This window comes from Halichoerus grypus, chromosome 6, assembly GCF_964656455.1.
Source record: "Halichoerus grypus chromosome 6, mHalGry1.hap1.1, whole genome shotgun sequence".
In the NCBI taxonomy this organism is placed as follows: domain Eukaryota; kingdom Metazoa; phylum Chordata; class Mammalia; order Carnivora; family Phocidae; genus Halichoerus; species Halichoerus grypus.
In genome coordinates, this window is record NC_135717.1 from 139490466 (window position 1) to 139504336 (window position 13871).

General features: G+C 36.8%; 1 protein-coding gene across 10 annotated transcripts in view; it reads left to right on the plus strand.

The window, feature by feature from the left end:
* NAV3 (neuron navigator 3) overlaps positions 1-13871 on the plus strand; it is a 799918-nt gene that overhangs the window by 757843 nt on the left and 28204 nt on the right. For 7 of the 10 annotated variants that reach the window (XM_078076338.1, XM_078076339.1, XM_078076337.1 and 4 more), the window contains 6 exons: positions 3362-3483; positions 4460-4480; positions 5166-5338; positions 6959-7112; positions 8521-8695; positions 13448-13551. In XM_078076338.1, coding sequence (XP_077932464.1) covers positions 3362-3483; positions 4460-4480; positions 5166-5338; positions 6959-7112; positions 8521-8695; positions 13448-13551 — 749 coding nt within the window. The remainder of the gene's footprint in view (positions 1-3361; positions 3484-4459; positions 4481-5165; positions 5339-6958; positions 7113-8520; positions 8696-13447; positions 13552-13871) is intronic. The other 3 variants (XM_078076340.1, XM_078076346.1, XM_078076345.1) reach the window with 1 other exon arrangement.

Sequence of the window (13871 nt, forward strand, 5' to 3'; positions counted from 1 at the left end):
GCAACAGGTAGCCTCATATACCTACTGGAACTGAAAAAAAGGAACTCCTCTGCTCAGAAATGTGGGAGGGATACATAAAATGAGCAAAATGATATAATCTTTGTTTCCATTAAGCTTTTAGTCTTGTGGGAAAGCAGGAAATAAACAATTGTTGTGATCGTTGGTGTAGCTGAATATGTATGCCAAAATAGTTATAAGATACAAAATGGACAAGAATAGATGGCATAGAAAGGAAGGGTCAGGGAACCTCGTAGAGGTTCATAGTCAGGAAATGCCTTTCCCAGATAACAACATTTAAGGGGAGCTCCAAGGAATAATGATCAACTCATCTGGTAAATATTGAGAGAGGAATATTCTAGAAGAGTCTTGAGATAGAAAATGGACTCGTGCCCTTATGGAACTGATACAATGAGCAAAGGTACAACACGTAGAACCAGGTTAGAGAGGTAAGTACTGACCAGATTACTGAGGGACTTTTAGGCCCTATTTAAGAGTCGAAATGTTTTCTTTCTTTTTAAAATGAGAACCTATTGAAGAGTCCTAAGTAAGGCAGTGATGATGTTTTCCTTTTAAAGAGAATTCTCTAGCTACTGTCTATTGAATGGTTTGAAGGTGAGTAAGTTGGACAGCTATTCTTGCTGTCAAGCAGGTAAGTGATAGTCATAGCTTGAACTGGGGCAGTGCTGGTATGAAGGGTAAGAAGAGGAAATGAATGGATGAACAAACACATAACTGAAAAACAGACTTCTAAAATAAGCTTCTCCATTCACTTGTATTGTTGATATCCATTTGGTCAACCATTCTTTACTAAGCTCTATCATGTCACATGTACTGAATCAACTACTTACAAGCACTAGAAAGGAATGGTTAGAGATGAGTAAGATGCATTCCTTTCATTCCATGATATTATTGAGATCATTCCTTTGCTAATCTTTGTTGGTAAATGCCATCATAATTGAAGGTAGATAATACCTCTAAGGACTACTTTTGATTTATGATTATAAGAACGTAGCCATCTCCTTAAATTTTGAGGGTTAATCAAAGTCAAATGTAATTTATTAATTCTGGATATAATAAAAACTCTGGAGTACTTTAACACAGTACAATTGCTTTATTTGTGAAAGTCGATTACTAGGGAAAAACCTAACAAATAATATATCTTGATCACAAAAGCTTGTAGCCTACCGCAGCAGAAATTTAACACACAAATAAATACAACATATTCTTCTTTTCTTTATTCATATAACTTCCATATTCGTTGATTAAGGGATACTATGCTCTTTTATCAAAGTTCAATCAAAATAGCACACATAAATAAATGCCTTGATTTAAGTTTTGACATTGGTAATATTTTGGGCAATATTTTGGGCATATAAATACAGTAAATATTCTCATTATTTTTTAAAGTACTTTTAAGAGCCAAAATCTATGGATTCTGAAAAATAGTTTTATTTTTTCCCTCCTATAAAATTTGTCAGCATACTTATTATCTTAATGGAAAAATTAAGGTACTTACTGCTACGTATGTATGACTATAAGGTTAGAGATATGTACACATGTATTACATACCCACACATATAGTCACTTATTATATTTGAAAGTAACAGTTATAGTTTCATTGTCATGGGGTGTTGTAATATTAAAAAAATCAGTCAACTGAAAGACTTTGATTTTATACTATTGTTTCTATGGAAACTTTTTGAAAGCTATATAGTATTTTCTGACATCTTAGAAGTTCCACTGAGATTTTTTACTTGGCAAACCTTAATTGATGCCAATTAAATATAGTAATAGGTTTGGCCTTAAAGCAGATTTAACCTTAAAAACAATTTTATAAGTTCTTAGTGTCTCCACTAGCAATTTCATTTCACCGTACGTAGATAAAATTTCAATTTCAACAACTATAAATAAATCTTATAAGCTGACTGTATGGAGTAAGTGGGTATCTTCAAAACGTGATTAAATATCAAATGTTATTTTTTTTCAAATTATCTTGTGTGACTAAAGCAGCACTACATGCTTTTGAGAAGTATGGCAAACCTGTATCCCATGGCAGCACAACAGACGTTAGAATCTGTCTAGGTGTCAGATTGGCTCTTCGGTGTTTCAGCTTTGTGACTCTGATGAAATTACTTTTAGTAATTAAACTTACTTCAGCGCTTTGCTTTAAGAATGAAATTAGAGGGCGCCTGGGTGGCTCAGTTGGTTAAGCGACTGCCTTCGGCTCAGGTCATGATCCTGGAGTCCCGGGATCGAGTCCCGCATCGGGCTCCCTGCTCAGCGGGGAGTCTGCTTCTCCCTCTGACCCTCCTCCCTCTCATGCTCTCTGTCTCTCATTCTCTCTCAAATAAATAAATAAATAAATCTTTAAAAAAAAAAAAAGAATGAAATTAGATAAGGGGCACCTGGGCGGCTCAGTCGGGTTAAGTATCTGACTTCGGCTCGGGTCATGATCTCAAGGTCCTGGGATTGAGCCCCGTGTCGGGCTCCCTGCTCAGTGGGGAGTCTGCTTCTCCCTCTCCCTCTGCTGCTCCGCCTGCTTGTGCTCTCTCTCAAATAAGTAAGTAAATTCTTTAAAAGAAAAAAAAAGAATGAAATTAGGTAATCACAGGGCAGAGTAAACACATAGTAAAAGCTAGCTTTATTATTATGTGTTATTATTATTACTGTCATTACTATTCCAAGTCATGGGTGGGATTACGATGGAAGAATTGCACTGTCTTAAATATGTTTTCTGTTTAGTTTACACATGCAGTCTATGCAGTTTCTCTCTTGAGCACCTTTCTCTCACTGGCTCTTTGACCTTGGTCAAGTTACTTCTTTGTACTTCAATTTCGTCATCTGTGAATTGAATTGCTTAGATAACTTCCAAGGTTTGTTTTGGCTCTATCATTGTATGATTCTATGAAATGGAAAATTAATATATTTAGCTTCGGTAGCTTTATTCAAAGCACTAATAATAAAAAGACACAATTAATTCTCATGCTATTATGAGTTTCCATTTACTCCACAGGAGTAATCATTTGGAATAAATCACTTTGGAAGATCTGCCTGATCCAGGTATTCAGTAGAAATCACTAGCATAGCATTTCATTTTTGGATGAAACTCAGAACTCATTAAACCACCAGAGCTACAAACTTATATGAGATACCCAGTGAATCTTAATGCTGATAACCCAGTTAATTAAAGCAAATAAGGTGGTACTTTATTAAACTTATAAAACCAAAACTGCACTGAAATGATCTGTACAAAGCCATATTGACTTTTATCAGCAGACTTCCTCTCCAAAAGCCTAAAAGTCTTATTCGTTCACAGTGAAAGTCTTTAGGAGGTAACGTGCTGCTCTCTGTCTGTTGCTAGATCTCCGCATCAGAAGACAGCATTCCTCTGAAAGTGTTTCTAGTATCAACAGTGCCACAAGCCATTCCAGCATTGGTAGTGGTAATGATGCTGACTCCAAGAAAAAGAAAAAGAAAAACTGGGTAAGCCCTGGTCATTCATCTCATTCGAAAGCTTATTAGTGCACAATGAGTCAGGTTTTTTTTTTTTTTTTCCTTTGGAGCTTTAGAAATCTGTAGCAGTTTACAAAGAGTCTCCTTCAAGTGACTGGCCCCTGGAATGCTGTACTCGTCACCAAAATTAGGGTGGCATGGTGCTGAGGAGTGTATGTTTTAGTCAGGACTAGTCTTGGGTTTGAATCCCAACTCTGCCACTTACTACTTGCACCATAGGCAGGCTACTTCACTTTTTGAGGGGGCCTACGTTTTCTCATCTACAAAAATAGGATAATTAATACCGACTTTATAAAGTCATTGTAAGGAAAAATAAGATGACATCTGTTACTAAATGACAAGGCAAAAGTTTACTGTGGGGATGAGGAAGAAGAAAAGATGGTGGTGTGGTGGTGATACTGATGGTGGGGATAGAGGAAGAGGAGAAGAAATGAATTGTAAAAAAAGGAAAGAAGAAACCTTGAAAGCCTCCCCACCTCTCACTTCAACAGGGCATAGTGTGAATAAAGCTTCACCTCCTCAGAAATCAACCACATTAGGGTCTGCTTTCTATTTTTTTTTTTTAAAGAGAATATAGCAGAAATACAGAGATGCACTTTCACAGAACAGTGCTTTACATTTGCTAGATATAGAATTTATGATGATATTAAGCAATTGCTAAAAAAAAACTGAAGGGAAGATGCTATCACAACAAAATGTTTAAAAACCATGCAGTAAAGGATTTCTTTTAATACCATGAACCAAAGGTAGTTTTTTTAAATAAGTACAACTACTGATGAAATCCAGAACATAACTATCAGAGGATTTTGCTGGAGTGCCTACTATAAATAATGAAAGAAATATCTCTTTTGTTTTAAAAAAATGTTTATACAGGTAATATTTTAAAATACTGATCAGCCTTCATTCCCTTGATTTGTAATTCCACACTCTTTCATGTTTCTGCAAGGTGAACTCTAGAGGAAGTGAGGTGAATATAAACCGTGGACAATTTGGCATGCATCTATAAAAAATACCCTACCTTGGCATGAATGCTATTCATTTTGGCAGTAGGCTTTTTATACCTTTTAAAAACAGATTACCTTGTATGTCTTTTCTTTGTGTCTTTTCATTTTAATCTCAAATTTTAAAAGAGAAGAGGTAAAAACCACTTTCTGAATAGAGCTGTAGGGGATACCAATTCTGGTTTTGAATAGTACGGGAATTGAAAATTTGAATAGAAAATCACAATTAATGAAGTGTTAGGTGAATTTGATTTCATTTTGCTTTTTAAGTTTATACTGTCAGCAGGACATGACTTGATTGTAGCGCTAAAGTGGCCATTTAAAACAAATTGCCTTGAAGAGAGAAGCATTGGGAGTGGAGATCCCTTCAAGGTACTTAGTTTTAAATGAGTGCTCTGACAGCCATGCCCTTGACCCTGCACTATTTCAAAGCCTTCCGTGTTTGCGCTGCGCTGGATTAATATAAGAATAAAACAAAACACAAAACGCGGTATCATTTTTTTCTAGAGATACCGTGCTGCACCTGTTAATACTCTGCTTGTACATACTGACCCCAGGCAGTGGCTAGGATGGCACCTGCAAACTAACGCCCCAAAGCCAAATTCTCCAAATGCAAATAGACACGAAAGGTAATTTCTGTCCTCTTTTCAGCTGAGAAGCTCATTCAAACAAGCCTTTGGGAAGAAAAAGTCCACCAAGCCTCCTTCCTCACATTCGGACATTGAAGAGCTTACTGACTCATCCCTCCCAGCGTCACCGAAAGTGCCCCATAACGCGGGGGACTGCGGGTCCACATCCATGAAGCCCTCACAGTCGGCCTCAGCGTAAGTCACTCCCTCTGCAGGATGCTGAAGTCTTTTTAAAAAACACCTTCAGGCCAAGCCCCTGTTCGTGTTGTAAATGCAGTCGGGTTGTGCCTTCACAGCGGCAACACCATCTGTGCCGGTCGTTTTCCAGTCTTCCCTAGAACTCTGGACAGCCCTCGTTTCTCCTTCCCATTTCACACGTTAGAATCTGAGTGCTTTGTGATCTCACTCTCCACTCTTCTGAGTCATCAGTCTCACTTCTTTTCACTGGCATTTGTCCATGTCTCTGTCTCACTGTGCATTCAATGCAGGTCACCCCTTGTCTGGCCACCAAAGAAACGGCAAAATGGCCCTGTGATCTACAAGCATAGATCCCGGTAAAATGGCATGTGATGCATGCAACTTGCCAAGTTTCTGGTTCTAACCTCAGCAGCATTTGCCTTTGCTCTTTCTAAAATCACTCGCATGCATTTCAATGATAAAAACCTCCTCTGTCTCTGGTTTTGAAGTCCAGCTTGTTTTCCTAAAACCAAGCTGTAATCCATTTGCCTTTAATTCCATTAGATAACCTAGCATAGCATTTTTATAGTAGCTCACCCTTTGATGTTACAAGAATGAATGAAACCTTGAGAACATAGAACATGTACTCTGATGAGGTGATTCTCTGTTTTATATACTATTTAAAATCAAATTTCCTTGTATGCCCATGACAATGACTAGTATAGAACTGTCATGTAGGACAGAGCCACAATAGGACCATTTAAGACACTTGGGTATCCCAGATAATTTCACCACTTATATAGGAAGGAGGAACCTAGCACTGTCATTTTGTAACCAACAACATAGCCCTCACATTTTAAATGGAAAAGGTACTAGTTAATAAAAAGCAAGTTCTTGCATTGTATTTCCTGCAAAACTGCCCACAAAATAACAATAACAAAATAATAAGGAAGTAATGTATATGACCTTCAAGCAGCCCTCGGCTAGCCCTCTTGCATGGGTTGAAACCTGTGATTTAGCTTCATTAGCTTTGATCTCCTAAATCAGCTGAGCCTACAGGAGGATTATATAACACTCATCCATTATTTAAATGTCCAAAACTAATCTCCCTGATTTATTTCCTACAATATTTGTATTGGATTTTCATGGTAACTTGAAGACAGTGTTGTGGCAAATAATGTTATACTTTGCACAGTTTTGCAAAAAAAAAGAAATCAGTGTTTTAAGAACATCATAACTGCTTTAAAAAAAAGAATATTTCGTAAGTTGCAAATAGAGATTTAGGTCCTTTGAAAAATGGCAGAATGAGATGGTGTAATGCTATGCAGCCCCATGAATACCAGCCACAAGGATATTTTGAAGATTACTTGGTATTGAGTAATAATGGATTGTTTTTAAACTTCAGAAAAATGGGAAGAAAGGATTAAAGGAAAAAGACAGCTCCTGTTTTCAGTTTTGAACCTGTGAATGTATTACTGTTCGTAAAACTCTTTTTCCTTCTCTTTAGGTTTTGCCAGCAGCAAAGAACTCCTGTAGCTGCTGGATAATATTGCAGTTCAGCCTTAAATGAAGCATTGGTTTTCCTGATCCTCTGGCTTCCCTCCTGACAACTGATTTTGTGTTTGGTTCCCTCTTCAGGATCTGTGAATGCACGGAGGCTGAGGCAGAGATAATTCTGCAGCTGAAGAGCGAGCTCAGAGAAAAGGAATTAAAATTAACAGATATTCGACTGGAAGCCCTCAGCTCTGCTCATCATCTTGACCAGATCCGGGAAGCTATGAACCGGATGCAGGTCAGTGCTGACGCACCTTCCACGAGCAAAGAGGAGAGATGAAAAATACTATTTCGTTGCCACTCTTGGTTATTATAAAAACAAATCTACCTTTTAAACCGACTGTGGAAACACACTCTGTTTATTCAATATTTGCACCTCATTTCCTAACACTGAACGGAGAGTTTTGTCAAAGCCAGGCTTGGAAGTGAGAGTACTGACTGGCCAGTCACACTCAAGGGCCATTCAAGACACTCGTACCGGTGATTGGATTCACTTGAGAGCTGAGTTTGTTGAGAAACTACTACAAGGCTCGTGTCTTCACTTTCCCATGATTTATCTTTGTGTTGGCTTTTCTCCCTTCTTTTGAAATCTGACTTTCAATTGCCTTTACCTATTTTCTATTGAGGAAAAAAAAGTAATGAGGAAACTACAGAAATTTAACACAAGCTTTCTAAATATGAAAGTAAAAGTGATGTAGAATGCCATCTGTAAAAGTAAAGCTTTTGTATTTTGGGGAAGCATCTGAAGGCTAATTTCAGAACCAGTCTGTGCTCAGACTGAATTTTCGTTTTATTATTGTAAACCTGTAATCCCTGGGTACCGCAGAGGACTGAAACAAGAAAAGCTCATTGCTGAGCAGATTTATCTGCTACTATGTATATTCACCAAAAGGTCTTTGTGGTTTTTATGAGCCTAGTGCCCTCAATTTGAAGGAACAGAAACTTTTTCAGATGTTAGCTGGGGTTTTGAAGTAATTTTAAATCATCGTATTTGTATTGTTTCTGACTCTGGTTTTCAACTTTTCATGAGTTCAGAGTATTACAAATGGCATTATTTACCTGTAAGATTTTAACAGTATGTTTAAAATGAGAAATTTTGGGAGATGCCTGGGTGGCTCAGTCAGTTAAGCATCTGCCTTCAGCTCAGGTCATGATCTCAGGGTCCTGGGATGGAGTCCTGCATCAGGCTTCTTGCTCAGTGGGGAGCCTGCTTCTCCCTCTGCCTGCCGCTTCCCCTGCTTGTGCTCTCTCTCTCTGTCAAATGAATAAATAAAATCTTTTAAAACAATAAAGTGAGAAATTTTATGAATGCTTTAAATATTATTATTCTTGATTCAAATGGGACCAAGTCCTGGAAGACTCCTCAAATATATGGTATATTCAAAAAATACCTAAACAAATTCTAATGGTTAGTGCATCTATATTTGTGAATACATGAGTATACGTATGTAAGAATGAGAGTAAGTTAACTTTCCTTCTGTGGAGAAAATCCTGTTTTCATAATTTATAGTTGTTTACTTAACATATCACCACGTGCTTTATTTAATAAACCAAATCATCAACTCTGATAAAAGCGTTGGTACCATTTTTCTCACTCAAACTAGCTGGATTTTTTTTTTTTTTCATGTTTGCCATCCTCACAACAGAACGAAATAGAAATACTGAAGGCAGAAAATGACCGGTTGAAGGCAGAAACTGGTAACACGGCTAAGCCTGCTCGTCCGCCGTCAGAATCCTCAAGTAGCACATCCTCCTCATCTTCACGGCAGTCGTTAGGACTTTCCCTAAACAATCTGAACATCACAGAGTCTGTTACCTCAGGTAATTTTGTGCACACACCTGCCTGAATCAAATCATGCCTGGGGCTTAGTGGGGGGGGAGGGGGCTGGAATTTGGGGAGTGTCACCCACCACTGTTCTCACCTTACCCTTGGAAAAATGTTAGCCCTCTTAGTTCTCGGAAATAGCCCCATTCTTCTTTTAAAAATTTCTTCTACTTTGTTATAACTTTAAAAGAACATTCTCTGTGAAAGAGTGAAAGACTTAAGAGATAATGGTTTTCATGTCATTTAAAAAAATTACTTGTGCTTGAGAAGTACTTTCTTAATGATTACAAACACAATAAGGAAATAATGTTCTCAGTGGTGATCATTAGTACTTATGAATATAATACTAGTAATCCCATGCAATTTTATAGTATTTTAAGGGTACAAAGCCCATTTACGAGTGTATCAGGACCTCTCCGTAAATTTGACCAGATGATCTTGCATGATGTTGCCCAGAGAGAACATAATGCTACTACATCACCCAGGGCACAGTTCTATTAAATTTCCAACAAATGAAAAGAACTCACTGGATTCTGTTATTGTGTTCAGGGGTACTAATGATGGGACCAGGGTACAGTTTTATTTCATTGCAAATAGAATCATCTGACATAATGTTGTCTTAATGTGATAAAACTCTTCAGTTATAAAGTGTAACTGCTCCTATGGCAGTGAATCATTTTATGTATAGAAGATTTAGTTTAGGAGAGATTTACATGAAGATCTGTGGTAATTGCAAAGCATAGCCACCAGATGACGCTTGGAAACCAATGATATACATGTTCCTGGGTAACTGTAGATTCCATTATACAACTATATAGTTCTTCCCGGCTTGCCTTAAATTACACTAAAATAGAGAAGAAGAAAATGAAGAGGAGAAACAGAGACCCAGCATGTTGTTATTGATTAAATTGTTAATAAATTGCATCTCTTCTAGAAAGTCAGAATTTTAACAATTCTACTGTTATATCTGCCCTTCATAATGTAAAATGAATGGCTCAAATGTATAACTTGGCTTTCTTCTTAGAAAAGACAAGTGGGAACTAAAAGGCAAGTAGGAACTCCCTGAAATTCAGGAAAACACTGTCTGTAACATTTGGCAGGTATTGGGGAAAGGAAATGAATTCTGAGAATAAGCATCAAGTAAAACGAATATTAGTAGCCAAGAAGAAACAGAGATGTCATAATTAAATGAACTTATAAATCATACAGTAAATTAGAGCTATGGGACTACGATAGTAACTTGAATGCGTAAATTGTAAGGTGTTATCACCCAAATTCTTCAAAAGATGCTAAAAAAGAAAAAACAAAACCTTTAAATGTATAGATTCTGGGAGCCCTGAGCAATTCCTGTATGTTGGCTTGTTAGTGATGGGGCTTGTTGGTGATGAACCTAATAGGGAAGTGAAGCAGGGTCCATAGCCAAAGGCAGTCAGTAACTCTCTTGTCCTGGGTTGACTCCTAAGGAAAGTCATAGGCTTGTACCTTACAGGATGGCGTCATGGCAGGATTTCACTGCTTGTTACATGATTTTATCTCATGGAAATATAATAAGGTTTAAAGGAGGCATGGTTAGTACTAAAGATAGTTTAGAAATAGAAGCCAAATAAAAATGAAACTAAAAGTCATGTCCAGGAAGGACTAAAATTCATAAAGATAAAGATAAAGATAAATAAATCAAGTATAGTTTCTGTGTTCATCAGACTGAAAATACTGATGTCCGTGATTCAGAATTTGGGGCAAATTTTTGGAGGGGGGTTTCAAAAATGTACTTTTTATTACTCATTATTTATTTGTAGTTCAATATTATTTTATTTCCCTAATTATTTCTCATTAGTGATAATTGTATCTGAACTAACAAAATATTAAATCACATGAGTAGGATACTGTTTTCACTGCCTTCACTCTTGTTTACTGGGTTCAAAATTAGGAATCAGAAGTGCCTTTCCATTGGGGCTTTTTAGCAAAAAAACTTTCTAGGGTTCATGATTAATTTTTTTTAAAAAGGTGAGAAGTAGGCAGGCGTGTGGATAATTGACAAATGTTTGGTTCCTGAAATATAACTGCATATTCCATATATCCAGTAAAGACAGAAGTTGAAAAGTCTTCTTTTTTTTGGTCAGAATTTCACTTGATTGTAACCAGAATGGCAGATCTTTTTATTCTTCCTTCAAAATATTGACAGAGGGCCATGACTTATTTTCCGTAAAAAACAAAAACAAAAACAAACCAAAAAAAAAAAAAAAAAAAACCCGAAAAAACACACATACACACAAAACCTCAAATTTGCTGTTTTTCATTTTTTTCTTGGAGTTGTTTCTTCAGATGGTCATCTTATCAATATATTGGGAACAGGGGAAGACACAGAGTGAGTCGTGATGTGCTTCTCCCCTCACTGTGAAGAGAATGAGTCACAATAAACACATAGAGAAAGGGAATAATGGTTAGAACAGCTGACCTTATTAAACACTGAGGACAAAGTGCTGTAAGAGCATTATCTCTGTTGGTCTTAGTAGCCCTATGAAGTAGGTGTTGTTTGAGCCCCATTTACAGATGAGGAGACCAAGATTGAGGAAGGAGACGATAATAATTTGTTCAAGATCATGGGACTAGTAGGAGGCAGAGCTAATATTTGAACGCAGGTCTGTATGAATCCAGGGCCTGACCTTTTCAGTACTATATTCATTTTGCTTTAAGTAACCACATATGAGAAGTCGAATAGAGACATTCATTCATTTATTGGTAAATATTTACTTCACTGCTGTCAGAAGAAATTCCATATTTTAAGCACAGTTTTTAAAAGTAAGCATAACATGAAATGAATAAGAGGTTCCAAAGCAAACCTGAGCAGAGAAGTAGATCAGAAATCAGATTAAATGCCTTGCTATGGAGTACTAGGCTGCTCATGATCTGGCCCTTGTCCACCTCAACATCATTTCATACTACTCTCCCCCGCCACCCAACTTGATCTCCCCACCCCTGCCACCCAGAGCATTTGTATGAGCCTTGAACACACCTAGCTCTTTCATCAAGGCTTTTGCATTTGTTCTTGTTTTCTGGACCTCTTTTCCTAGGTCTTTCTTGCTGGTCTTAGCTCCAAACAGGACCTCTTCAAGGAAGCCTTCCAGGATGACCTATCCATGTAGAGCTGCCTCTCTTTGGTTACCGTTTCACTGCTTCATGCCCATTATTTCTTGAGCTTGACACATTCTGAAATTACCCTGTTGAGAATGTATACTCCAAAAGAGCAAGAAATTCATTTTGCTTCTCACCTTGGTATTCATTCCTAATGCCCAGCACAGTTCCTGGTATCATTTAGGTTTAATAACTATTTTTGAATATTTATACACATTTATGACTAATTGAGCAAAGTACTAAAGAGATAATTTGGTCACAGCCTACCAGAAATTTAGATGTAGGCAGCCAACAGTAAGCCAATCTAAACTTCTAAGAAAAAGAGCAAGAGGATTAAATGACACTTAGCGAAGAGTTTTACTTTTGACTAAGATAAGCAACAAGGTGAGAGATTGTGAGCATATTAATCTGGTAAAATAATTAAATTTCTAGTAAGGAGATTATCTTTGATGATTTAAAAATTTCTAACAAAAAAATATCCATATTCCTCAAATTCTGTTGATTTTTGATTGTTATGGTCCTAGGGCATTTTTTTTTACTCCTTCCTTTGTGAAATTGCATATTCTTAATTATTAAGATAATAGGACCATTCTGTTTTCAGAAGCTATTTGATTAAATTATCATTTCTCTGGTACTACATTCATAGCCCTTATCTCTATAAATTTACAGTCAGAGTAATTGAGGCCCCTTGTCACCAGACACATGTGCTCTTTAGCACGTAACTGAATTTCTTTTGTCCACAGAGCACCATATTCATATTAAACATGGCTCTATAATAAAATTATTGTCAAAGGAAAACATATATGTGGGATAGTTGATGTTAATAATTATCCAAATTGGACATTAATCTCATATAATATATTTTGAAAATTAATCTTTAATTCCATTTAAAGGCTGATGCTTTGAAGGTTAGCTAGCTTTATCATGCTTCTGTAAGTCTTAGCTGATTACTAGAAATACTATTTTGGTTTTAAAACTATAAGCATAAAGGGTACAGGAGAGTGATAATTAATGTGCTTCTGTAGGGAAGTATAATGCTATGGTTAAAATTCAGTAACAGTACCTAATAGTTATAGATATAAGGTAAGCAGTAATATAGCTGGATATGTGCCAAATGCTTGAAAATAATTTCACTTGACAGCCAAGCTCAGCACCTTAGCATTCGTAAATTACATGGGTATTGAGCTTGGATATTTTAGGTTGGATAGAAAAATCAAATTGCTTTTCTGTTTGTCACCGTTACAATGGTAACTGAATATTACTCAGGTATTCCTCAGACCTGGGTATAATAGAAAAAGAAACCCCTTATTTCCTCATCTGAAGGCAATGGCCCAGCATGTGGGTGAAGATCTTTGGAGGCAGAAATAAATTCTTAGATTGAACCTTCAGTCCAACCACACTAATTCATCTTCTTGAAAGCTGAGATTTTTCAAACGAGTTAGGCTAGAATGGGAAACAAAAAGGCCAAATATTCCCACTGAAAACTATGAGGAAGAAAACAATGAAAATAAACAATTCCAAGCTAATGTGACTCTATCGTGGGGTGTGCGTGTGTGTGTGTGTGTGCGCGCGCGTGCACGTGTGCATGTGTGTTTATTTCTTTGAAAATTTGGCAGATATTTTGCTAGACGATGCTGGTGCTGGTGATGCAACTGGACACAAAGATGGCCGCAGTGTGAAAATTATCGTCTCCATAAGCAAGGGCTATGGCCGAGCAAAGGTATGTTCTTAATCTTAAATTCTTTATTACTAAAGCATGAGCATGACCATGAATCAAATGTATTTTAAATTTGAATATTTGTCCTGGCAGATATACTATCAGCAGTGTGTGTCTTGGCATTGGCCTAATATGTTATAAAAACATGAAAGTTAGGGACTCAAAAAAAAAAAAAATGGCACCATCATATAAGTAGAAATGTGTCTCAGTACATCACGTTCATTCACTGGTGACAATATTGGTTGTCATTCTCATTTCTATAACTTCAAAAAGGAAACATTGCTTTCTTTGACATCAACATCTTGTCTAACATTCTTTTGGTG